This window comes from Panthera pardus, unplaced genomic scaffold, assembly GCF_024362965.1.
Source record: "Panthera pardus isolate Hobbes unplaced genomic scaffold, ASM2436296v1 HiC_scaffold_17, whole genome shotgun sequence".
Taxonomy (NCBI): Eukaryota; Metazoa; Chordata; class Mammalia; order Carnivora; family Felidae; genus Panthera; species Panthera pardus.
The window spans coordinates 139,088,258-139,113,008 of NW_026526732.1; the positions used below are offsets into that span (position 1 = coordinate 139,088,258).

The 24,751-nt window shown below is 49.4% G+C and overlaps 2 protein-coding genes and 1 long non-coding RNA gene across 7 annotated transcripts; all 3 read right to left on the reverse strand.

Moving 5' to 3' along the window:
• Positions 1-104: 104 nt before the first annotated feature.
• On the reverse strand, positions 105-3,519 carry GNMT (glycine N-methyltransferase). Its single transcript, XM_019457160.2, has 7 exons — positions 3,398-3,519; positions 2,669-2,938; positions 1,697-1,824; positions 1,154-1,270; positions 800-942; positions 567-688; positions 105-484 (listed from the first exon to the last, which is right to left on the reverse strand). The coding sequence occupies exons 2-7, from the start codon at positions 2,911-2,913 to the stop codon at positions 313-315; spliced, it is 927 nt and encodes a 308-aa protein (XP_019312705.1). The 5' UTR covers positions 2,914-2,938; positions 3,398-3,519; the 3' UTR covers positions 105-312.
• A 2,426-nt stretch (positions 3,520-5,945) lies between these two features.
• On the reverse strand, positions 5,946-7,918 carry LOC128777732 (uncharacterized). The gene is made up of 2 exons (XR_008423079.1): positions 7,554-7,918; positions 5,946-7,311 (listed from the first exon to the last, which is right to left on the reverse strand). It is a non-coding gene; the product is annotated as an uncharacterized LOC128777732 (long non-coding RNA).
• A 6,205-nt stretch (positions 7,919-14,123) lies between these two features.
• On the reverse strand, positions 14,124-23,638 carry CNPY3 (canopy FGF signaling regulator 3). 5 transcript variants are annotated; one of them, XM_019457158.2, is made up of 8 exons: positions 23,291-23,411; positions 20,434-20,514; positions 18,871-18,994; positions 18,150-18,207; positions 17,950-18,072; positions 15,461-15,583; positions 15,095-15,212; positions 14,124-14,769 (listed from the first exon to the last, which is right to left on the reverse strand). In XM_019457158.2, coding segments are annotated over exons 2-8 (762 nt in total). In that variant the 5' UTR covers positions 20,435-20,514; positions 23,291-23,411; the 3' UTR covers positions 14,124-14,554. The 5 variants fall into 5 exon arrangements, 4 of the variants coding, with proteins under 4 accessions (XP_019312703.1, XP_019312704.1, XP_019312701.1 ...); XM_019457159.2 differs by having other exon boundaries at positions 20,416-20,514; positions 23,291-23,403; XM_019457156.2 differs by lacking the exon at positions 20,434-20,514 and having other exon boundaries at positions 23,291-23,620.
• Positions 23,639-24,751: the final 1,113 nt, after the last annotated feature.

A 24,751-nucleotide genomic window follows, 5' to 3' on the forward strand; every position in this document is an offset into this window, starting at 1 on the left:
TGCAGTGGGAAAGAGCAAGATTGTGGAAGGAGTGAGCCACAGGGGAGGGCAAGGCCGGCACCACAGGAGCCTGATCCTTCTGATATAAACACCAGGCATGGAGGAACTGAAAAAGGCACAGACTATATTGCTCACGCTTCCATTTGCCTGAACCCAAATCCCTGTACCCCCAGCAGCAATCTGCCCCTCCCCACACCCCGAGGGTCTGGACCGGGGGTTAGGCTTGGTATGGGGCTGCCAGTTCCCACCTCCCCAGATGGATCTGGCAGTGCCTGGGCAGAGGGTCGTAGGAGCTGAGGCCACGCTCAGCACTCAGTCCGTCCTCTTGAGCACATGGATGAAATAGCAAGGGATGTAGGCCTGGCCAGGCTTGTAAGGCTTGAAGTCCCCCAGGACGCTGTGCTGGCACTTGCCCCCGAAGGCTGCTCGGAGCAACTCCGTGAAGGAAGCCAAACGGTGCGGGTAGTAGGAGAGCCGGAACTTACTGCAACAGAGCCCCCAACCAACCATGAGGGCTGGCGGCCTCAGTACCACCCCTCCTCACCCCTACCTAGCCGAGTGGGTACCTCAAACCAGGAGAACCATCCTGGCCAGCGCCTGGCACCTGCACCGTGTAGTCCAGGGTCACCATGTGGGCCTTGTTGTTCACTGTCAGCACTGATGTCGTGATATCCTTGGTCAAGTCACTCTGTAGGTGGTAGTGCAGGCTGCATTAGCCTCTGCAACCATTGTGGGGCCTGGACCGCAGGATCACGTCCCCCATCCCCCACTCTGGGCCTCCCACCCCCAGGGGCCCCACCTTATAGTAGATGTTCTTTCCTGGGGGTGCACAGCCTGTGCTGAGGATGTGGTCGTAGTTGCGATGATCGATGACCAGCAGGCCCCCAGACCGCACCATGCTCGTGATGTTCCTCAGTGCCAGCCGGTGCTCACTCTGGTCTCCTGAGCTCCGGGCAGGGGCAGAGAGGCTCCATCTGCTCAGGGCTCCGAGCACCAGTCTCCCTCCCATCTTTCTCCTCCCCAGGGATACAGATGCCAAGGCAGAGAGGAGCAGAAAACAGTCTGCTCTGTCAGGAGAGCGGGCACCCAGGGGTCTGTGGAAAGAGGTACAGCTCAAAGCAGGGGCCATGCTCAAGGCCACGCCCTCTCTCACCTCTGCAGTCTGGCAAGTGGGCAAAACTATTGCCAAGGCAGATGACCGCATCGAAGCCGCCCCCTGGTGGCTGGGGCACATCTTTGTCCAGAGTCATCCAGTTGGCTTCTTCAATGACTGGGACCAGGAAGGGGAAGAGGGATCAGGGTGGCACCATGGCACCAGCAGCACTCACCTCCACCAAGTGCAACCCTGCCTCAGTTTCCCCTTCGAGACACACAGGGATTCCTGATCCGGTTAGAAGGAGGAGCTCACCATGGACATGGAGGGGGAAGGGAAGGGGAGAAGGGGTCAAGGGAGGAGGAAGCCAGGATGGGAAGCATGGCTCCGTGCTTCTGTGTTTTTATTTGGGAGGAGGGAGAAGACTCATCACCAGATACCTCATTCTGGTGCGTAAGCCTCCCTTTCCAGGGAAATGAAAGTAATTTGGCTGTCCCCCTTAAGGAAAACAAAGCACACGAGCACAGGAGCTGAAGGAGCCCAGGGCAGAGAGTACCGAGTCCCTGGCGGCTGGGCGGGGAGGGCCTGACTGGACCTGCATACCCCACTTGTCGAAGGCCGGTTCGTGCCGCCGGTTCCAGCGCTCTTTAAGCGCGTATTTCAGCATCTTGTCACTGGCATCCACACTGGTCACGGTGAAGCCCTCTTCCACCAGCATGATGGAGTCCACCCTGGGCAGGGTCAGAGATGAGAGGCCAAGAGGGGCAGTCAGGGGGCCTGGGAAGGCAAGGAGGAGGCCCTGTGCTGGGCACTTCTGTCTCCTCCACTCTTGAGACCATTCCTCTGCTTCCTCTCCTTAGGCCTTCTCCACTGACCTCAAATGACCTGGCAAATCGGTTTATCACCAGGTAGCAAATTCTGGGTTTGGTTTTTTAGCACCTCTTCAGAGCCGGGCGCTCTATAAATGTGCATTAATCCTCATGGCAACCCTGTGAGGTAGACAATGTTATCCCCACTTGAGGGACGGGGCAAACTGAGGCTCCTGGAATTTAGGAACCTGTGCAGGGGAGGTAGTACAGCATGGTGTTTTGTCTGAATGTCCTCTCCACTAGGTAGAGGGCTTCCGCTCCTCTGAGGCGGGATTTCCACAATTGTAAGTGGGGTATCACTCCTTACCTCATGAGGTTATGTGAGGATCTTAAAAACGGATGTGCCAAAAGCTCCTGGCACCGCGCGTGGCGGCACGGGCAAATATTGAACAAATGTTAACTGTTAACACTGCCCAAGGCCATCACTTCGGGACCAGTGCTGCAGCCAGGACCCGAGCTTACGTCGGTCTGGCGCCAAAGCCCGGCCGCCGCCCTCCCCGGCGAACCGGCAGGCCCCACCCTGCGGTGCTTACACGCCCCCTCTGCCCCCGGGTGTCTTCAGCCCCTCCTCCCAACCGCTCTGCCCCCTCGTCCCGCCGCGGGCCGGCTGCGGCTCGCAGGTGGAGGCTGCCGGACCAACCAGGCCGAGGTCCCCCACACCCCCCCACGCCGAGCCAGCGGCTCCCTGGCCCCCGCCCCGGCTCACCCGGTGCCGCAGGCCACGTCGAGCACCCGCTGGCAGCCGTGCTGGCGCAGCAGCCCGAGCAGCCAGGCCTTGTACTCGGCCGTGCGGCTGCGGGTGTCCCCGATGTAGAGCTGCCACACGCGTGCCGCCTCTCCGTCCGCGTACTGGTCCGGGAGCCCTTCGGCCGCCACCCCCAGGGAGCGGGTGCGGTACACACTGTCCACCATCGTGCAGCGCGCCTGGCTCCGCGGCGGGCGGCCCAGCATTTATAGTACGGCCCGGCCGCCCCACCTGTCCAATGGCAGGTGAGCGCGGGGACACGCCCCTGCTGGGCTCCCAGCCTCGGGGAGGGCGCTGCCCGGCGTTTTGCACCAGCCCTTCTCGCCGGCGGGAAGATCCAGCCCTCTGGGCGACCCCGTGGCGGGAAAGGGCCCTCCCAGCCCCCTACCCTCTTAAGCCAGGTATCAGGAGGACTGGGGAGGGGTCAGAAGAGGTGGGAACTGTGAGATCGCCCACTCCACCCCTACCCAAGCTGGGAAAAAAGGAAACTCCCCAGTCCACACAGAGATCAGCGCCTAGGACTGGACCGTCCCTAGAGGAGGAAAGTATTAGCATATCTAAAGGAGGATCGTCTAGCTGAAAGAGGGCCTGGTCGGCCAGGAAAGGGATGAATAGCGAATATCTGGGGATAATGCAAGTCTGGCCACCCAAGTCCAGGAGCAGTTCTGGCTCAGGGGATCGTCTGCCTACCCGGGGGCAGATGCTCCTCTGTCCTGGAGGTGACGCATCAAGCTTTTCCTTGAGCCGCGTAAGGCGGAGTCCGGCCTTTCCTCCCAATTCTTCACCGACTGGCACACTTCTAAAGCGCTATCTGCTGTTTGAGGCCCCTGTTCGATCTCCAGAATCTCCACCAAAATAAATAAATAAATAAATAAAATTAAGATTTTGTTTTTAAGTAATCTCTACACCCAACAGTGGGCTCTAAGTCACAACCCGTGATCAAGAGTCACATACTCTAGCGGCGCCCGGCTGGCTCAGTCCCTGGAGTATGCTACTCTTGACCTCCCGGTTGTGAGTTCGAGCCCCAGTTGGGTGGAGAGATTACTTAAAAGAAAAAAAAAAAAGAAAGAAAGAAAGGAAGAAAGAAAGAAGGAAAGAAAAATAAATCTTAAAAAAAAAAGTCACGTGCTCTCTCAACTGAGCCACCTAGGTGCCCCTAAAATTTTTACTTTTTTAAACACTATGTGCTTTCCATGGAGGTGCCCACAGGGTAGGAAGTCAAGGGTTAAGGGTGGAAGTGCTTGGTGCCCTTGCTGTTATATTGTTCACTGTCACTTCATAAATTGGCCCTTTGGTTTGGTTATACATCCACCCTTCCTCCCCAAAGCAGGAGGTCTTTTCCTAGGACACCACCCTGGACTGAGATGGATTCAGCAAGATGATACCACCCAGTGAAGCTCAAGACAGGGAGAACAGCCTTCCCTATCTATCTTGGTTTGTCTGGCTTCAGAAAGAGCTATGTATAGAGTTTGGAATGAAGGAGGCTCTCCTCCCCCTCCCCCTTTTATTAGCTGTACAATCTGGGAGCTGGAGGAACCCCAAAGATCATATAATCTTTTTTCAAAAGTTTATATGTATATTTTTGAGAGAGGCAGGGGGAAGAGCACAGAGTGAAGGAGAGAGAGAATCCCAAGCAGGCTCCATGGTGTCAGTGCAGAGCCCGACTCCATCCTGGATCTTATGAACAAACCTCAGGACTGTGAGCTGAGCCGAAATCAAGAGTTGGATGCTTGACTGAGCCACCCAAGTGCCCCCATTTTTTAAAAGTTTTATTTATTTAAGTAATTGCTACACCCGACATGGGCCTCGAACTCATTACCCTGAGATCAAGAGTCACATGCTCCTCCGACTGAGCCAGGTAGATGCCCCCATATAATCATTCTCAGCTTCCTATTTGTAGCACACAGATTGCCTCAAATGAGCCTGTCCTGCCCAAGTAATAGAGTCTTGTGCTCATGTTGACCCTACCGACAGGTTTTTGGCAACAGGCTTAGAAGGGCACAGAACTGGGAGTTATAAATACATAGATAAGTGGCCTAAGGCAGTTTATTATTTTTTCCCTAACTATTGATTTCTTTTCCATTTACTTTTTTTTTAGTTATTTTTTTTAACGTTTATTTTTAATTGAGAGACACAGAGCATGTGCCTGGGAGGAGCAGAGAGAGAGGGAGACACAGAATCAGAAGCAGCCTCCAGGCCCTGAGCTGTCAGCACAGAGTTGGATGCAGGGCTCGAACCCATGAACTGTGAGATCATGACCTGAGCCGAAGTTGGACGCTTAACCCACTGAGCCACCCAGATACCCTCTTTTCCATTTATTTTTTGCCTCTTAACCCTCTCTGAATACATCTGAGGTAAGCCTGGGATTTTCTCAGGGCTCAAAATGCTGCTGGGACATGTCCCCTTTAGGGACGCCTCGGTGGCTCAGAGGTTAAGCTTTTGACTCTTGTTCCCAGCTCAGGTTTGATCTCGGCTCAGGTCTTGATCTCAGGGTAGTGAATTCAAGCCCCACACTGGACTTTAGAAAGACCAGGATAATCATTTCAATAGATCACAAGGTTTACCCAACTCTTTGGGTCTCAATATTTAAAGACAAGTATTCTTGTGATTTGGAATACTTTCTTCTCCTGATATTTACATAAATAATAGTGCATCCTGAATGAAGGGCATTGATTTGTAAATTTAGACATCTTTGCACACCCTTTCATTTAGAAACTGCCATAAAGACACTGACTCCAGAGTCATTCCATAAAACTAGTTCCCAAAAACAGCATTTTGATTTTGTTCTTACCTAGGAGGAAGAAAAGGAAGAAAAAAAATTACCTAGAACAACTATTTAAGAATCTTGCTTTTTGGGGCACCTGGGTGGCTCAGTCAGTTAAGTGCCCAACTCTTGGTTTCAGCTCAGATTATGATCTCACAGTTTTGTGGGTTTGAGCCTGGCATTGGGCTCAGCGCTGGCAGCCTAGAGCCTGCTTGGTATTCTCTCTCTCTCTCTCTCTCTCTCTCTCTCTCTCTCTGCCCCTCCCCCACTAGTGCGTGCACTCTCTCTCTCTCTCTGAAAATAAACTTAAATTTTTTTAATAATAATAATAAAAAGAATCTTTCCTTTTGTTTTAGTGTTACATGATCTCCCACTCCCTCTTCCCCAGGAACTTTTTCTTGTACAGCATTCTTGTTCGTATAACATTTTTGTGATGGGTTTGCAGCCTTTGGAGGCTAAAAGCCGTACTCTCCATACTGATAAGGAATTTTATTTAAATATTTGGTTTTTATTTACATACTGATACTTACGATTTTTGAGAAACATAGCCTTTTACCCAAAGACCTATAATATGATTTTTTAAAAATAATATGAATACTGGTAGTAAATTTGGATTAAAAAAGTATAGGTTGTGAGTCACATATAGATGTACTTTCCATTTGAAAACAAGATTTTTGGTGTGAAGTTAATAATGATTTGATTTCTTTCTCATCCACAGGCATTTAAAAAAATGTCAACATCATAAAGCACATGAAATTTCATGGACCTTTTTATTTCTTTTCTTTCTTTTATTTTTTTTTAAACTTTTAACTATCAAAATCTTGTTTCCTTCTCTTGACCTTAAGTTACTTGGCATTAAGCATGCTTTCAATGGCTACATTGAATAGATGTGTTATGACTTGTTTAATCATTCCCCAAGTTCTGAGTGTTTAAAATGCTCTCACAATTTTTCAACAGAGTGAACAGTTGGATAATTATGATCAAATCATATCCCCAATGGAATTTTTCCATTAATTGATATTGTCACCCAAAACAAATACTTGTTTCAATTCTTCTCTACGCGAAGATGTTATTCCTTGATATTTTACTAGTTAGAAAATTATATCTAATTGTTGTAGTCTTCTTTATTTGCCACCAAAATGTACCAAGTAATTTCACTCCTTCATCTCTAAATTGTCCACATCCTCTACCCACTGAAATATATTGAAACTGCCTTTTGTTTTACTTGTTAGTTCTGGTGAGTTTTAGAGAAACAAATGTGAGGCCCTGGGCCATGCAAGAGAAGATCCCAGAATATGAATCAATTTACAGTTTGACTTAACTGAAAATAAGAATAGAGGATATTTTTATTTTTAAATATTTTTGAGAGAGAGAGAGCGCGCGCGTGCAAGTGGGGGAGGGGCAGAGAAAGGGGGACAGAGGATCTGAAGTGGGCTCTGTGCTGACAGCAGCAAGTCCAATGTGGGGCTCGAACTCACAAACTGTGAGATCATAGCCTGAGCCAAATTTGGACGCTCAACTGACTGAGCCACCCAGGTGCCTGTGATATTTTTAATGTGTGGTGCTTATTTGACATTAGCTGAAAGGAGTAAATTTTTCATCCCCAAATGTGTGATGTTTGCAAAAAGACTTTATCTTGGGAATATGGCTGCAACCAGACAAACTCCCAAGCTATTCCAATTTGAGGACACATTAAAATTCTAGAATGGTGAAGTATGCATGTACAGTAACTACAAATGGAGGACATCCTGTGTTTGTTTAGATTCGGAACAGGTAAAATTAATTTTTCAGATGATGGACGCTAATTTCCAAACTCCAGTCCAAGGTGCTGAAAAAAACTCTTGTCTAGGGGTGCCTGGGTGGCTCGGTCGGTTAAGCCTCCGAGTTCGGCTCAGGTCATGATCTCACGGTCTGTGAGTTTGAGCCCCGCGTCAGGCTCTGTGCTGACCGCTCAGAGCCTGGAGCCTGTTTCAGATTCTGTGTCTCCCTCTCTCTCTGCCCCTCCCCTGTTCATGCTCTGTCTCTCTCTGTCTCAAAAATAAATAAACGTTAAAAAAAAATTAAAAAAACAAACAAACAAACTCTTGTCTATGGGGCACCTGGGTGGCTCAGTCTGACTCTTGATCTCAGCTCAGGTCACAAACTCATGGTGCATGAGTTTGAGCCTCTTGTCAGACTCAGTGCAGACAGTGCAGAGGCTGCTTGCGATTCTCTCTCTCCCTTTCTCTCTCTGCCCCTCCCCTGTTTGCACATGTGTGCACATACGCACATGTGCCAGTGTGCTCTCTCTCTCTCTCTCTTTCGTCTGCTGACCACATCTACCCAGATGGAACACTGGGATGTTGGGGGGAAGGGAGGGAAGCCACCCACCCACACGGACTCTGTTAGCAGATATATCACAATGGATCCCTTTTTGGACTCTTTAATATACCATATAAGACTTAATCTGCTTTAATAAAGCCCTGGTAAAACTCAGGCAATGACAGATGTTGGCGAGGATGCAGAGAAAGAGGAACCCTTTTGCACTGCCAGTGGGAACGCAAACTAGTGCAGCCACCCTGGAAAACAGTATGGAAGTTCCTCAAAAAATTTAAATAGAACTATCCTACGACCCAGCAATTGTACTACTAGGTATTTATCCAAAGAATATAGGAGTGCTGTTTCGAAGGGGCACATGCACCCCAATATTTATAGCAGTACTATCAACAATAACCAACATATGGAAAGAGCCTAAATGCCCATCAACTGGTGAAAGGATAAAGAGGATGTGGTATATATACACAATGGAATATTACTCGGGAATCAAAAAGAACGAAATCTTGCCATCTGCAGCAATGTGGATGGAACCAGAGGGTATTATGTATGCCAAGCGAAATTAGAGAAAGACATATATGACTTCACTCATGTGGCATTTAAGATACAAAACAGGTGAACATAAGGGAAGGGAAGCAAATATAATATAAAAACAGGGAGGGGGACAAAACATAAGAGATTTAAATACAGAGAACAAGCTGAGGGTTACTGCAGGGGTTTTGGGTGGGGGGGGAATGGGCTAAATGGGCAAGGGGCATTGAGGAGGGCACCTGTTGGGTTAAGCACTGGGTGTTAAACATAGGTGCTGAATCATTGGATTCTATTCCTGAAATCATTATTGCATTATATGTTAACTTGAATGTAAATTAAACAAAACAGAACAAAACAAAAACAACATGAATAAACCTTGAAGACATTGTGCCGCATGAAATAGGCCATTAATAAAAAAGATAAGTACTGTATGATTCCACTTGTATGAGATATCTGGGGTAGTCAAAAGTCATGGAGACAGAAAGTGGGGCAGTGGTGAGGAGAGCCTGGAGGAGGGGAGAAGGAGGAGTTTTCAACGGGTACAGAGTATCTGTTTTGTAAGATATGAAGAGTCTGGAGAATGGTTGCACAGCAATGTGACTGTGCTTCATGCTACTGGATTCTACACTAAGACAGATTAATACGGTAAATTTTATATTTATGGGTAGTTTACCACAGTCTTTTTAAAAATTAAAAAAATGCTTTAAGTATATATAAAAAAAAAAAGTCCTGTTAAGTGAGTGTAGAATTGGTCCCTACATCAGTGGATTGCAGCACTAACTAATGGTGTAAGAATTCCACCAATGTGTAAGAAGAGAGGCTTCCTTTGATCATTTCACACTATTAAAAGCTGTTTTAAGGTGTGCTAATGCCCAATAAGATCTCTTCTGTGTATACCAATCTGCTCACTGAGCTGTACTCTTCCACAGGAAAATGATATACTATTTGAGCCCTGGCAACATGCTAAATAAGCAGTGCTCAGACAGGCGATTTACACATGCCATCATGTCTGGATGAGACGAACGGTAAAACACCAAGACCACTTTGGTGCATAAGTAATTCTGAACAAGATAAAAATCTAGCTTTTTGAGTGTCTTTTTGTTTTGTTCTCCTTTTTGGGCTGAGAACCTTTTATCTTTCAGGGTGGTTGGTGGTGGGAGGAGGTGTTGCTGCCCCTGGAACTGGTGACGGAGTCAGCCTGCTTCTCCTCTCAATGGGCAACAACACTTCCTTACAAACAGTCACGATTGTGTTAAAGGAAGCTTAAGTTCTCTTGGCCTGTACAACCTTAGTAGATGGAGAGCACAATTTTCTTTTTTTCTTTTTTTTTTAATTAAAAAAAAAATTTTTTTTTTTAACGTTTATTTTTGAGACAGAGAGAGACAGAGCATGAACGGGGGAGGGGCAGAGAGAGAGGGAGACACAGAATTGGAAGCAGTGGAGAGCACAATTTTAAAGGAAGAATGAGTAACGTTGGATTCCTCTTCAAGAAATTGTAAACAGCGGGGGCGCCTGGGCTGCTCAGTCGGTTAAGTGTCTGACTTCAGCTCAGGTCATGATCTTGTGGTTCACAAGTCGAAACCCTGCATCTTGCTCTGTGCTGACAGCTCAGAGCCTGGAGCCTGCTTCGGATTCTGTGTCTCCCTCTCTCATTGCCCCTCCCCGTTCATACTCTGTCTCTCTCTCTCAAAAATAAATAAAACATTAAAAATTTTTTTGGGGCGCCTGGGTGGCTCAGTCGGTTGAGCGTCCAACTTCAGCTCGGGTCATGATCTCACAGTCTGTGAGTTTGAGCCCCGCGTCGGGCTCTGTGCTGACAGCTCAGAGCCCGAGGCCTGCTTCAGATTCTGTGTCTCCCTCTCTCTGACCCTCCCCCGTTCATGCTCTGTCTCTCTCTGTCTCAAAAATAAACGTAAAAAAAAAAAAATTAAAAAAAAAATTAAAAATTAAAAAAAAAAAAAGAAAAAGAAATTGTAAACAGGAGCCAGCCCTTGAGGGGTGCATGGCTGGCTCAATGGGTGGAACATGTGATTCTCGATTTTGGGGTTGTGAGTTTGAGCTCCATGTTGGGTGTAGAGATTACTGAAAAAAAAAAAAAAAAAAAAAAAAGTCCAGCCCTTGAGGGCAGCATAAGGGTCAAGCTGGCTTTCACCTATATGCAACAGTAAACTCTGAAAAGGGAGAGACTTGAAAGTTGTCTTGCTCCTAATTGCATTCCCCATGTTGAACTTGGAAGACATAGACTAGCAGACCGCATAGCTGGGCTGCCTTCTAGAAGAGAGCCATGTAAGAGGCGGATGGTGCCCTAAGCCAAACTATAGCTCCAGGGTACTGTGGCCTCATGCCTCTGCCTCAGGACACTGAAGCCATTCCGCCTGTGCTCATAACCTGCTAGGGCCACTCGTGTGTGACCTTGGGCAAGTTATTTAACCTTTCATTCAATAGGTATTTATTAAGCAGTTATTCTGTGCCATGCACTATACTAAGTGCTGGGGATACAACAGTAAACAAAATAGATGACATTCCCTGTGTGTGTGTGTGTGTGTGTGTGTGTAGGGGGCAATGGTAATAATGTTTCATGAGCTGGGTGCAGATGACTTGGGTTTTCAGTTCGTAAAAACTCATTGAGCTGTAAGCACTTTTCTGTACTTTGACAGTTTTTAGAAATCCATGGCCTTGAGATCATAGCAGTGTTAAATAATTATGTAAAGCATGTACAACTGTGTTTGTCACATAGTAAGCACTCAAAAAATAGTGGCTACTATTATTCCAGTGAAACTCCTTACTAGAGCAAACTAGGCCATCAGAGGATGTTTAAGAGAGATTCAACTGGCTCTGCTGCTAGGATTAGTACACAGAGCCCTCCTATAAACCACTTAGGTTTGGACCATGCATCTGTAGCAAAAAGCATGCCTTAAGATTAAAAAAAATAATAATAATGGGGCTCCTGGGTGGCTCAGTTGGTTGAGCATTGGACTTGGTTTCAGCTCAACTCATGATCCCAGGGTCGGGGGATCGGGCCCTGCATTGGGCTCTGGTGCTGAGTGTGGAGACTGCTTAAGATTCTCTCTCTCTAAAATAATAAGAGTAAAAAAATTGAGATTAAAAAAAAAAGAAGAGGCATTTACTCACACTTGTGAACAGAAATGATGCGGGGCAGTTGGATACCACACAAAGGTTCCATATTTAAGGGACTGCCATTCATGGGTTTGTAAATTTATTATTTTCTGGCGGGATTCTGGTAGTCAGTCTCTTATTCTAACAAAACTGACATTAAGACAACTTTCTGACAGACAGAAGTCAAAGGTGTGAAGAGCACCATTTTCTAACCTGCAAAAAGATGCTGCATGGAAATATCACCCAGGAACCGGGAAGTTGAAGAAACTTCCTAGCGATTGTCCTCTAGAATAAATACAGAGTCCTTGTGCAGCCGCCCCTGAGACTACAGAGCCCCAACCCCTGAGACTCCACTACCAGGGCCTGTGGTTCTTTTAATCATGGAACTGAAAGAAATGCTTTCTGGTTTGCCCACCGGCCTTTGTGGTTCTGGATGATGGCTGAGAGACAGATCCTTTCTGGGGTTCCGACAAGTTGTGTTTCTGAGGGCAAGACACTGACCTTGTGATTTCATTGAGGCCCTCTCCCCTCTTAGCAAGACACTCTGTTTCTCCTGGTATAGTGGGGTCCAGCTGGCCTCATCTTGAGAACCATGAGAGAGGCTTGTTAAGCATGCAGACTTCTAGGTCTCCAACCCAGCAAATCAGGTGGGCCCAGACATCTGTATGTTTAACCACCATTCCATGTGACTTTTCATGTTCAGGTGAGTTTAGGAAACCCTTTTTTAACAGGATTTCTAATTAAGGGACTAAAATCAGATGAACTCCAGCTCAGCCAGTCCCCTCATCTTGTGGAGAAGTGGTGTGGGAGAGTGGAAGGCATAGTCAAGTTCAGAAAGGCTTGTAGGTGTGGTGGAGAGAGAAAAAGAAAAACCTGGAAAGCTGGATCTTGCCTCTGGCTCTTCCAGGCTGGGGGCGGGGTGGGGGAGTGGGGGGGAGGGAGAGGCTGCTTGCTGGGGTGGGTGGGTGGAGAGCTAGTGTGTGCAACCTGCTTGGCCTTGTTGGTGGTGGTGGGGGAGGAACAAGGTGCTATTCATGCAGCAGCCACAGGTCAAAGAGCAAAGCAGTCACAGCACTGTCTGCCCTCAGGTCTGGGACTGGGTTTGGATTGGGCCACTGGGTCAACACCCAGTAAGGGGACAGGTCTTGTCTCATCCTACTTTAAGGACCAATGAAGCTCTAGGGACTGATGTAAGGCAGGCACGGAGGTGTTGTGGGTCAGTGACATAATGGGGGAATCAGAGACTAGCCATGAAATCCTGGACAGTCCAGGGGGCTGCAAATGGTTCCCCAGCCCTGGGCTCCAGCCCTTGAACAAAGTCCCAGGTGGGACCTGAGTCTCGACTGGACTCTCACTGCCCACAGCCCCTTCAACAGGGGGCAGTACCAGTCCTGGAGATGGGTAGGGGCAGAGGGGCTGAACCAAAAAAGTATCATCCTCCAAGGACCCGTTGGAAGCCTCACCAGCCGGAAGAAAAATTTTCCGTTTCCTCCACCCTCTATGACCTTGGCTGCTCCAACTCAGGGGAGAAGGGGGCCTGAGCCCAGGCTACGACGGGGCCCCACACCCCCAGTTCAGGCCCTGGAACATTTCGCCAGAGCCAGAGTCTGCGGCACTTCGGCAGTGCCTCTCCCCCAGCCCAGCAGGCCCAGGCGAGAAGCAGAGAGTCTGTGCGGGTACCCACAGGGCACCTGGTGGGGGTGCCACGCTGGCAGGACCTTCTGCCATCGTCTCCTCCTAAGAAGCCTCCTCCTTTCCTTTGAAAAGAGGCGTGCTGGTAAGGGTGGAGTTCTGGCTAAGAAATCAAACCAGTTCAGTGTGGATCACACTGCCAGTGCTGGGTGTTGGGTGAAGGAGCTGGCAGCTTCAGGGTAGGGGAAATACAATGGACCCAGAGTCGTGCCAGCTGCACACTTACTAACAGCAGGACCTTGGGCACGTCACTTAATTTGAGCCTCAGTTTTACCTTCTACAAAATGAGGCTAATGGCACCCACCCCCAAGAGTTGTTAGGGTTCAAGTTAAAGCCCTGGGAGTGTGTGCCGCTGTCCTCACTATTGCTATTGAGGGCCTGATCCCTGCCCTCAGGACAGAATGCGGAGGTGCCTGGGCCTCCCACCCCTCTCCCTAGAGGCCAGCCTTCCTGTTCCTCCCTGCACCCAGAGAACATGGTGTAACCAGCTGTTGTTGGGGGGCTGGGGTGTCCTCCCCTCCAGACTCCAGGCACAACAGCTAGGAAGAGCAGAGTGACCAGCTGTGGTCATCAGGTAACAAGGTTCAAGACCAACAAGTAGGGCAGATGAGGTGGGAAGGAGGGGTGGGATCTGGCGGGGTCACCAGTAAACAGTTTACACAACAAAGGGGAAGGCCTTGGGTGAGAGAGGAGAGGCAGCGGGAGCCCAGCCAGGTGGCCAGGGCACAAGTGAGGCCCCTCCTGGCCTAGGGAGCTCAGGGAGTCCAAAGGCAGCTGAGGGGCAGGGCCAAAGCCCAGTCCTGAGCCTCACCCCAAAACAACCTGGGTCCTCCCGGCACTTGCTGCCCCCCACAGCGGGCAGGCCCAGCCTCAACAATGGGGGATGGGAGCCGCCTCTCCACCCTTGGCCCCCCTGGGCTGGAAGGGGAGGGGGAGGAGAGCAACTGGGACTCCAGGCCCCTCTGAGGAGCTGGAGGGGACTCAAAAATCAGAACAAAAAAGGCCAAAAGGTTTTTACTCTGTGAGCCCTGGGGAGGGCCGGGCAGAGTGCAAGGTGTCCACAGGAGGGGATAAGCAGGGGTGGGGAGGCCTGTAGTCTTGCTTCCCTGCTGGGAAGGAGTGAGGGGAGGTGAAGGCCGGGTGCCCTCTCCACACCTGCCCCTCCAGAGTTCATACTGGAGTCCTTGGCAGGCGCGAAATCGCATGGCCTGCCCGAAGCCTGGGTTAGGACAGCCGCTTGGCAGAGGGAGGAGGTCGGTAGGCTGACGGCAGCTGATCTGAGCTCTTCCCTGGCCCTGTGTCTTTCCCGGCAGGAAGCTGGCACGGCAGGGAGGACTTGGAGAGGGACAGCCATCTGCCTGCCAGAGCTGTGCCCCAGATTCTTCAGCTTCCAGGTCAGGGGTCATGATACAGGGGGCACTGGGTTAGGCTCAAAGCTCATCCGGGGGGCTGTGTGTGAGGGGGGATGCCTTCTGGATGCCCTCATCCTCGTCGGGGCTGGGGTCTTCTTCAAGGCCACCTAGCTCCTTCCTCTGTTTGCTGCCGCTGCCCGAGGCCTTGACCTTACCGCTCTTCTTTTTAGACTTCTTCCCTCCCAGGGCGGCTGTGTCCCCCTTCTTGCCGGACCACTGCTCTGCGAGGCAACCTGGGGTGAAGAGAGACACCCTCAACAGACTGGTTTGCTGGGTGAGGAGCACTGACTGGGTGGCCCCGGAAGTGGTGTCAGGTCCCCTCCTCCTGCCTCTCTGGGGCCTCCAGGCCCCTCTGGGGGCATCTGAGTTACTGCCATGTTATTCTGCACCTGGTTTCAGTACTTCTTACTCCACGCCGTCCCATCAAGCTCCTTGAGGGTATGGTGCTTTCTAGGTCTTATCTCTTCTCTGTCCCCTCCCTACCCACCTCCCCTGAGGGGGGGCAAGCAGTAAAGCTGAGGGCCCACCCACCCTGCCCTCTCCCTCCCTCAGACTCACTGGTGTCCTTGCCCTTCAGCACGTGATTGGCGCAGAGGAACTGAGTCAGGTCTTCCTCCTGGTGGTTCCTGTACCAGTCCTCGATCACCTCCTCAAACTCTTCCACCAACACGTCGCACTATGAATCAGAATACACTGCATTGGCAAAGCCCCAGCACTGACTCGCTCCCGGGGGAGCTCAGCTGAGCCTCACAACCCACTGCAGGGCAGGCAGGTGGCTGTGATTCTCCTGAGGAAACTGAAGGCAGAGAGGTGAGATGACTTGATCAAAGCCTCCCAGCTCTTGGTGGCCTTCCTCAGCCCCAGACCTAGTCCCCACACACCCCTGTGGGGTACGGTAGCCTCTGAGGGCCAAAAGGCCCATACCTGCTTCTTAAGGTCAGCCACCTCTGCAGAGGTCTCATTCCACAGCTCATAGGGGATATCCATCACCACCTTGACCCCTTTGTGGACCAGGTTGTGCAGTGTCTCAAAGGTCTCAGACATGCCCTGGAAGAGGCAAGCAGGCATGAGAAGCGGAGCTTTCCCACCTCCCACCCTCCTCTCCGGGTGGTGCTGGAGGCCCAAGGACCCAGCTCTGAGAAGCCAGGACTCTCAAGGCTTCTCACACTGGACCTCACTTTCCTCTCCCCTCTTTCAGGCCTACTCCACAACCCCTACACACCTACACACCACACACACACACACAATCACACACAACCTATCCTGCCTCCCCACACCTCCCCCTTTCAAAAGGGGCTGCTGTGTGGGCGCCTGGGTGGCTCAGTAGGTTAAGTGTCTGACTCTTGACTTTGACCCAGGTCATGAACTCACAGTTGTGGGATCAAGCCCGCGTCGGGCTCTGTGCTGAGCATGGAGCCTGCTTAAGAGTCTCTCCCTCTCGCTCTGCCCCTCACTCTCTCTTCCCCTCTCCCTATTAAAATCATCATAATAATAATAATTTAAAGAAACAAACAAAAATCCCCAAAAGGGCTGCTGTTGCCTTCTGGCCCTTTGAATAGATACTCCTTTCCCAGGAATTAAGTGTGCCTTGGCTCTAGACCCGCTCACTGCTCTAGTTCTTCCTAGGGCTTGTGCCTTTCCTGGGTTGGAAGTGGGCACGAGTGAGGCAGGGAGGACCCAGTTCTGTAAAAATATTTCTGCCAGCTACCTAGGTCCTCTCCCTGGAGACTACACCTACACATCATCTACTTCCTCTATCTTTCCAGAGGTAATGCATGCAAATACAAGCAAATATACATACAAATCCATCCTGCCCTCCTCACCCCCATTTTTTACACAAGCAATAGTATATAGCAGACACACTCTTCTGCACCTGGCCTTATTAACAGACTTTGGAGATAATTTTAATTCACGCCACAAAGAGCTACCTCATTCTTTGTTTTGTCCACTGAATGGCCACATCAATTTATTTAACCACTGGTGAATGGTTAGGTTGTTTCTAATTTTATTGCTACGGAAAATAATCTTAAACTTTTTTTTTTTTTAGGTTTATTTATTTAGGGGCACCTGGGTGGCTCAGTCAGTTAAACGTCCGACTTTGGCTCAGGTCATGATCTCGTGGTTCATGGGTTCGAGCTCCACATCAGGCTCTGTGCTGACAGCTCGTAGCCTGAAGCCTGCTTCGGATTCTGTGTCTCCCTCTCCCTCTGCCCCTCCCCTGCTCATGCTCTGTCTCTCTCAAAAGTAAATACAAACATTAAAAGAAACTTAAGTTTATTTATTTACTTTGAGAGAGAGAAAGCACAAGTAGGGGAGGGGCAGAGAGAAAGGGAGAGAGAGAATCCCAAGCAGGCTCTACGATGTCAGTGTGGAGCCCAACGCAGGGCTCGAGCTCATGAACTGTGAGATCCTGACCTGAGCCAAAGTCAGATGCTTAACCAACTGAGCCCCCAGGGGCCCCATAAACATTTTTATATTAAAGCAAAACATGGTTTTATTACTGAGTAGAATACAAAATTCATACAAATTTAAAAAATTTAAGACTTCTGTTGCTTAAGACTATCTCTCTAGGTTTCCCAGGGGTTTCTCACTAACCGACTTCACTGGAAGGGTAGGTGGGTGGAGAAATGTGGGAGGCAAGTCTCTTACCATGTGCCAGGCACTGAAGACATAGAAACAAAGAACTATGGGCCTTGTTTTTGTTTTGTTTTTTTTTTTTAATTTTTTAACGTGTATTTACTTTTGAGACAGAGAGAGACAGAGCATGAATGGGGGGAGGGTCAGAGAGAGAGGGAGACACAGAATCAGAAGGAGGCTCCAGGCTCTGAGCTGTCAGTACAGAGCCCGATGTGGGGGTCGAACTCGTGAACCACGAGATGATGACCTGAGCCGAAGTCAGACACTTAACCGACTGAGCCACCCAGGTGCCCCTGGGCCTTGTTGTAAGAAACTCCTTGTTCAGGGACAGAGCCATTCACACATACAGTAAGTGCACTGAATGTTACACAGGCACCCTGACAGCGGTCCAGGTGCGTGCCCAGCGGAATGAGGTAATAACCCCACCCCCATCCTGCCATGTCTTCTGACATCTCTAAAGCCCACAGGTCTGTACTCCCTGAGCTCTCACTGAGCAAGTGATCAGGCCTCCACGGGGATTGCCACCCTGCATTTCAGTCTGAGGCTGAGACAGGGCCCTGATGGGCAGGCCCAGGCCATGAAGAATGTGCCTATCGCCACTGAAAAGCCAGGCCACTCAGAAGGGGAGAAATGCACACCGTGGTCGATGAAGAATGGGAAGAGGCCAAGGAGGGAAGCTCCCCAAGCATGATCTCCAAATCACACCCACACCAGCAGACCACTTAGACACCTCCAGGCCTGGCCCAGTGGGGATGAAGGACAAGCACAAATCCAACCTTGGCAAACCGGTTGCTGCCGGTCCTCTCCTTGTGCAGGCTATAGTCCAGGAGCCTCTTGCAAATGGTCTCAGTGACTTCGATTAACCGTAAGTCCCTGCAGAGACAGCAGCACGAGAGAGGCTGAACTCCTCTCCTAGCCCCAGTGGGTTAGTGGTCCGTCCCTCCAGCCCTGCTACCCCAACACCTGTGCATCTCACCAAAGGGAAGTCAGAGCTGGAAGGAAGATAGGTCATCTGGTCTGGGGGCTCTGAAATGCTGGAACACAGACCAGAGAGACAAAATTGTAACAGCTCTATGGGAAGGCATTTTTTATAAAGCTAGATGATTCAGTATTTAGATGGTTTTATAAAGCAAAATGTATTAAGTTTTGATGTTAAAATATTTCTTTTTTTCTGTTTTAAGATTTATTTTTAACTCATCTCTACACTCAACGTGGGGCTTTAATTTATAAGCCTGAGATCAAGGGTCACACACTCCATTGAATGAGCCAGCCAGGTGCTCCAACACATTTCATTTTGAAAGGAGCATCATGGCTGATGAAAGTTTTTTGGGGGGGTTATTTTTACTTGTAATATTTATTCCTGGCAAAATTAAAGATTGGTAACCCTATATTACCAATTTTTTTTTTTTTTTTTTTTTTTTAATTTGCACTGGTCCATGAAATCCAAGAGTCTGGGAATGAGATAAGGCCCAACAGTCTCGCTTTTACAGATGAGAAGTCCAAAGCTCAGTGGAATGAAGGGACTTACGAAGACCACACAAATAGTTGGGGGCAAAACCAGTGGGCAAACTTAGGTGTTGGTCAGAGCCGCCTCCCTTTGGTGGGTCTGCCTAGCTGGAAGGGAGAAGGGAACTCCAAACCTCTAAAGCCGTTACGAACAAAGCAGGCCAGGCTGATGGGTACCCTCTTTCACTTACGACTTGGTGTATTTGACTCCGGAAGCCTTCCGATCCAGGATGCCATAGCCTGTGTCGATCACCTCCTTGGTCTTGCCGGTTTCCTCAAAAGCTGATTTCAGCTCCACGGCAACGTATTTACACACTAGGGGAGGGAGACACAGCCCAGCCTACTGAGTGCACGTGAGTCTGATAGAAGCCAGCTCCCAGCAAACCACACCAACGTGGATGCCTCTCCCAGACGGGGTCAACACCCCAGGCAGGGAAGGAGTTAGTCCCAGACCACCCCATGGAGGTCACCGGGGGAAACTTGGCTCCAAGATTCACTGCCCATGTCCAGTCCTGGCTGACTCCATTTCTCCCAGCTCCTTCCTGCCCCCCACTCCCACTGCCCTCTGTAATCATTTTACTTTAAAATTTTCAAACATATAAAAACGCTGAATGAGTACAATGAATAGTGTATATAGTTTCAACAGTTAGTGATCTGCTACATTCTCTCTCCAATATGTAACATAATATGATAATATATTAATATATATCAACAATATATACATTGTTTCTGCTAAACCATTAAAAAATTGTTTTTAATGTTTATTTCTTTTTCAGAGACAGAGCACAAGCAGGGGAGGAGCAGAAAGAGACGGAGACCCAGAATCTGAAGCAGGCTCCAGGTTCTGAGCTGTCAGCACAGAGCCTGATGCAGGGTTCAAACTCACGAACCAGGAGACTATGACCTGAGTTGAAGTCAGATGCTTAAATGACTGAGCCACCAAGTCGCCCCTTTGCTAAACCATTAAAAAAAAAAAATTTTTTTAACGTTTATTTATTATTGAGAGACAGAGAGACAGAGCATGAGCAGGGGAGGGGCAGAGAGAGGAGGAGACACAGAACCCAAAGCAGGCTCCAGGCTCCGAGCAGTCAGCACAGAGCCCGACGCGGGGCTCGAACTCACAAACTGCGAGATTGTGACCTGAGCCGAAGTCGGGCACTCAACCAACTGAGCCACCCAGGCGCCCCTGCTAAACCATTTTAAAAGTAAGTTGCAGGGACACCTGGGTGGTTCAGTCGGTTAGGGGTCCGACTTCAGGTCAGGTCATGTTCTCACGGTTTGTGTTTCGAGCCCCACGTCGGGCTCTGTGCTGACAGCTCGGAGCCCGGAGCTTGCTTCTCCAGTTCTCTCTCTCTCTCTCTGGCCCTCCCCTGCTCACGCTCTCACTCTCTCAAAAATAAAATAAACATTAAAAAAAAAGATATAAAATAAAATAAAAAGTAAGTTGCAGATATCATGACCTTTCACCCCTAAAAATGTCTTCATGCATCTCTGGAGAATAAGGACGTTCTTCTACCCAACCATACAACCATACTGATACTCGGAAAATTAACAATTCTAATACCACCTAACAGTCCACATTCAAATTTCCCCAATTGCCCCAAATTTCCCTGTCTTGTATGTCTCTTTTATTACTTGATTTCGTATGTTGTTCCACTACCAGCTCTCTGTTCCTACCAAGGTAATTTGTTCCATCCCTTCCAGAGGCCTTATTTCTACTGTTTCTGTACATTCACCTTTTTGTTTCCTCTTACTTTTCTTCAGTTTTTAAGCAACTCCTAGGTGTCAGGCACTGCCTGGGGATTCACAGATGAAAACAAGGTTCCAGATCCAGTCTAATGGAGTAGAAAGAAGTGTAAACAGATAATTACTACTGCATAAGGAGTACTACCACCAAAAGCGTGACCTGTCTGAGGCCCGGGGAGAGCACTTAATGCCCTCTAGGGGCTTTTCTGCCCATTCTCCCAGCTTCATTTTAAAAGCCTCCTCCTACTGGGAAGTTCTTCTGGACCAATCCCACCTGCTCCTGATTTTATCTGGGCCTCTGCAGGATCCAGGACCCATGCTCTCACTGAGGGCCTTTGGCCATTTTGTGTCTCCCCAGTTAGACCATAAGGGTACCCAAATTGAGTTACCATGTATTGGATTTTTTTCTGTATTCCTCTAGTCAAGGACTGTGTGTATGTTGGATACTTAATAAATATTGCTGACAGACTGTGTTTGTGGTCGAGCAGCTTCTGATGCCTCTGAATGAATATGATCTATAGGCTAAACACCATCAGAGTGACTGTAACACTGACAACAGTACCTCCCCTGAAGGCTTGCTTGGTAAAATTTTATAACTTACATATTAATAGATGCCTTGGAGAATCTGGAACACATGAAAATTCCAAAATATAGGCTGGGATCTCAGAGTCTGCAATGAATCGAGGCGGCTCACCTCCCAGGCTCTCTATCCAGGACACCTGTCCCCCTCCCCTCTCTGTTCTGTATTCTGTGTGAGCTCATCGCTTTTCTGGCTCTTTTGCTCCTTTCTCCCACGCCCTCAACGTTTAGGATTCCAGGCCCTGGGGACCTGGAACCTCCTTTCTCTCTTGTGCCCATCAACCACAACCTTGCTTCCCAACTCTTCCAAATCTTACCTCTTCAAGACCCCCTCTGGGGATCCCACCCAGAATCAGACTTGGAGGAGGCTCATGGCACAGGCCCCAGACTCTCCTGGACACCCACCTACTCTTTCCAGGCAGGCTCTCCTTCCTCTGTGCCAAGGCCTATTCCACTGAGGCTACTGAGCCAGGAGGCAGGCTTTGTGGGCCAGACACAATCAGCATTTAACAAAAAAGGTGCAACAATGATAAATAAAAGCAAATACACTATTAAGAGGAGCCTAAGAGTTTGCCAAGCCATCCTGTGACTGAAAATCCATTTTTTTCAAGTTTTATGTATTTATTTTGAGTGAGAGAGGGCACCCATGTGCGCTCAAGACTGTGCAATGGGGGAGGGGCAGAGAGAGAGAGGGGGAGAGAGAGAATCCAAAGCAGGCTCCACGCTGCCAGCACACAGCCCAATGTGGGGGCTCAAACTCACAAACTGTGAGATCATGACCTGAGCCACAATCAAGAGTCAGATGCTTAACAGACTCAGCCACCCAGGTGCCCCTGAAAATGCCTTTTAATCTTTATCCATTACCTACAAAATGGGGTTGGACTAGAATGATCTCTTAAAATCTTTGCCAGCTCTCTGCTTCTGAGTCTGTGAATGCCTCCTAATGGAAAGAAATGTGAGCTTCTTAGACTATGAGGATAATCAGAGACACAGTGGAGGCTAAGAATGAAAACAAAGAGAGGAAATGAACTCCGCAAAAGATTTCTCGAGAAAGAGTGAAAGGAAAGCATTGCAACCCTCTGCCTATTTATGGGGCTGAGGGACAAGGTACAGGCTAGCATCCATACTGGGAGCCCTACTGGTGAAGTCAGGTCGTGTCTGAAGCATCTTATCTTTCATCTCGAAAATGAAAGGATTACGTGTCCCAAACCACCTACCCCACCCCCACTTCCCAGGACTTAGGGAACATCTGGCCTGCTGTACGCTTTAATTGGGATGAAATGGATTTATAGCCAACTTGCTGAGGGGTTTGGGTTACAGAGATGGGAAGAAAGGAGTGGCTGCGAAGGTCTGGGGAGAAAACAGAGATGGGGAGAGGAAGAATGGCCCTTCATAGTCCCAGATCACTGGCTTGGGTGCTGGTGCTCTTTCTCTCTCTGAAGTTCCACACCTCCACTCCTATATCTTTGGGATTCATTTTCTCCTTATTCCTAAAATCCTCCTCCCTCACCAAATTCCCCCAGGCTCTACTCTTGTCCCAAAGTGGCCCTGTATTCTTCTCCCCTTAGGCCTCAGACCCTTCTCCTTCCTCCACCCACACCCACAGTCCCTGTTTATTCCTATTTATTCCAAAAATATTCACTGGGTGCGTACCAGGCGTTGTGTGAATAAATATCTGAGAAAAGGTCCTGTCCTCAAGGAGCTCACAGCTAGTGGGGGAGTCCATCAATTGCACAGATTAGGTTGTGGTGAGGGCCAAAAGGGGAAAGGGCTTTCTCAGGCTCTTCTTCCCCTAAGAACAGTCATACATACTTTCTCAGTTCCTCAAACTTGTCTGTCCTTTGCTTCTTAGCCTACAGGCCTCTGCAGCTGTGGCTTCCTAAGACATTCTCTCTTTTCACTTCTCTTCACCCAGCTAAGTCCTAATTATTGTTTGGGCTTCCTGTACGAAGCCTTTCCTGGCTCTCCTCTACACACAGCCTTTCCCCCATCCCTAGGCTAGATTAGATGCTCCTCACTCGGCAAAGCCTGTTATCTATCATGGCATCTACTACCCTGGATTATAACTACTTCTTTTGTACCGATTTGATCGCTCCAGGTGCACCGAGACCTGATCCCTTGCCCGCCCCTGTGTCCTCAGCATCCAGCACAGAGCCAGGCACACAGTAGCTTCAACGAATGAAGAGACTCTAGCTCAGGAGGCAAGGATCTTGCATCCCCCTTACCCCCTTCTCTGCACGCCCCGCCCCTCTGGCAGGAGACTCCCCGCCGGCCCCGCCCCCTCACCTTCGCATTTGCTGGGGAGTCGAACCCAGTCGGTCTCCTCGGCTTGCACCTGGCTCGGGCCCAGCTCCGGGGCCGGCAGTGGCAGTAGCAGCAGCAGCAACAGTAGCAGGGAGAGAAGCAGAAGACAGCGGGGTCCGGGCCGGGGCGCAGGCTCAGGGAACGGCTCCATGGCCCAGCCGGACCCGACCCCAGCGGACCGGGCTGCGCTTCCTCCGGCTGCGCGCGCTGGGCCGCTTCCCGGAGCCGCTTCCGGGACTGCACACGTGCCTCGGCGTAACCAGGGCAACAGGGAGCCCCCGGCCCGCTCCCTCCTCTGGCTGCCTCGGCCCGCCCTCAGAGCCGACGAAGGCCCGCGGACTACGCAGCCAATGGGCTTTCCGGGGCTTGCATCCCAGCGAATGGGAGGGCGATCTTTTTTCGGCCTCGACCACTGAGGAAACAGATGGTGTCCTCAGTGTCCTATGGCAGCATCTTACCCCACCCACTAACGGTGGCTCTGGAGCGGCTGGAGGACTAGCACGCCGAGAGGGGAAGCTGTAGGCTAGGCCTGAAAGGGACGAGGTTGGGCTCGTCGGTCCTGCAAGAGGTGCAGAAGGCCGTCGCCGCCGCCTCCTTACGCGTCACTTCCCTCCTGGGGTTGTAATGCAGCAAACCCTTAAGTGAGCACCTGTTTTAAAATTTTATTATTATTATAGTTGTTGTTATTGTTGTAATTGCGAATCACTGGTAGGCTGTGTAGGTGAGACCATGGCGACTCAGTCCCCAGCCATCAAGCAGCTTTTTTAATGCCCAGTAATCCCAGCTTTGTCCCCCGAGAGCTAGAACAAATTACCTCCTCTCCAAGCCTCTTTCTTTCTTTCTTTTCTTTCTTTCTCTTTCTTTCCCTCCCTTCCTTTCTTTCTCTTGCCTCTTGCTTTTTTTCCTTCCTTCCCTCTCTCCCTTTTTTCTTTTTTCTTTCTTTTTTCTCTTTTTTCCCCTTCCTTCCTGCCTTCCCTCCCTCCCTCCTTTTCTTTCTTCCTTTTTTTAATTTTTAAAGTAATCCCTACACCCAGCGTGGGGCTCAAACTCACAATCGCAAATTCAAGAGTTGGGTGCTCCATGGACTGAGCCAGCCAGGCACCCTGAGCCTCAGTTTCTATCTTTATGATGACAAAGGATGCTCCTAGCTGCTGTTAAAGACTTGCCTGTAGCTGGCAACCTCAAATAGGTTTGTGGAATTAAAGCTTATTAACAGATTGTAAAAAATTCACACTTTTTTTTTTATTAGTATGTAACCTTAGTTCTCTTTTCTACCCTATTATTTATTTCTTGGATTCTGAGCTCCTACAAAGCAGGGACTTGGCTAATGAACAATTGTATTTCCCTTCTGCCTCCCCAGCAACGACAGGGTACCCCACATAAGGAGATACTTGGTGGGTTCCCATCTCCTCATCAAGAGGAGGACTTTCTGGGTCTTTGGGG